A 1,358-nucleotide genomic window follows, 5' to 3' on the forward strand; every position below is an offset into this window, starting at 1 on the left:
CAGGCCGCCTTGGCGGCGCTGCTCTCCTCCGGCTGGGAAGGCCCGGCCACCGCTTCCTCCTCTCCCTCTTGCACCTCCTGCTCCAGCGTCCCCTGGCGTGCAGTCCCCGCCTCCGTCCGACGCCGTGTCGATGGCTGCTCCCGCAGCCCGTCCTTGAAGGCTGACACGGCCAAGCTGACCTTCTGCACCCTCTCCACCGTCTGCCTCCTGGACATCAGCACCCCCATGGCTCTGCGGTGGGAAGGAAGGTGCTATGTCCCTGACCCCCATAAGGGTGTCTGGTGGTTTTCCCCCAGATGCATGAGGAGCAGCTCAGGGCAGGGAGAAGTGGGGTCTTTGTGACAAATTGACACTGGGATCATGGTGGTGGCCGTGGGGAGATGGATTCCTGGTCATGGAGGGTCTGAGTGGGTGGGAGAGTGGGACAGAAGGCAGTGAGATGGTTTGGGGGTGCCTCCCCACCTTGCTCTATAGACTCCAGCTTGACAAGAAACACATCCAGGCCTTTTCCATGCCAGCTCAGTAAAACCCAGAGGGACTAGGACCAGCTGTAACCCTTCTCCTAGCATGCATCTCCTTTCTGCCTTAAAGACAATATCTGTGGCCAGTCAAGGGTGAAAGACATCCTCCTTGCAGCTCTGCCCAAGACTAGGTCATGGCAGCTCTGGTGCTGACCCCTCACCTTCCTTAAATTCCTCTTCACTCAGCTGCCTTTTCTTGCACTCACATGTTTGTGTGTGCGCTGCTGCTGTGATCACTGGACATCCTGCATCCTGCAAGGAGGCATTTGGGGAGGCTGGGCAAGCCGTAGGAGGACTGTGAGGGTGCAAGAGGGAAGGGGAGCAATGTATGGGACAGGGGCACAAGGGACCCAAGAAGGATGTTTGGCTTCAGTGCCAGGGGAAGATCACCTTAGGATAAAGTGGGGAGGCCAACAGCAGCAGCAATAACAAGTTGGACACTGTCTCAGTGGGTGTGAGCTGAAGCTGAGGAGAAGCAGAATTTGGCTTCCGGCATTGTGAGGCGCAGCATCACCTCACATGGGTCCAAGGGCTTCCCTCGTGCCATGCTGGGGTTGCACCATGGAAGATGCTGCCCTGGGAGCAGTGGTGGAATCACCATCTCTGGAAGCGTTTATAAACCATGTAGGCACTTAGGGATGTGGTTTAGTGGTGGCCTTGGCAGTGTTGGGTTAATGGTTGGAGCCGATGATCTTAGAGGTCTTTTCCAGCCTTAATTATTCTCTAATTCTATGCTGCAGCAAAGAGGCACTTCCAGCTGGTGCCCAGGGACCGGGAGGCAGAGCAGGGAGATTGGAGCAGCAATCTCCCTCCCCGCCAGCCTCGGCAGGGGAGTCC

The 1,358-nt window shown here is 57.4% G+C and overlaps 1 protein-coding gene across 1 annotated transcript in view; it reads right to left on the minus strand.

Annotated features, from left to right (window-relative positions):
* Positions 1-242, minus strand: part of PHF24 (PHD finger protein 24) — a 3,021-nt gene extending 2,779 nt beyond the window's left edge. The window contains exon 1 of the mRNA XM_031062864.1: positions 1-242. Within this exon, the coding sequence (XP_030918724.1) occupies positions 1-227 (227 nt within the window). The 5' untranslated portion in view covers positions 228-242.
* Positions 243-1,358: the final 1,116 nt, after the last annotated feature.

Source organism: Geospiza fortis, unplaced genomic scaffold (assembly GCF_000277835.1).
Source record: "Geospiza fortis unplaced genomic scaffold, GeoFor_1.0 scaffold878, whole genome shotgun sequence".
NCBI lineage: Eukaryota > Metazoa > Chordata > Aves > Passeriformes > Thraupidae > Geospiza > Geospiza fortis.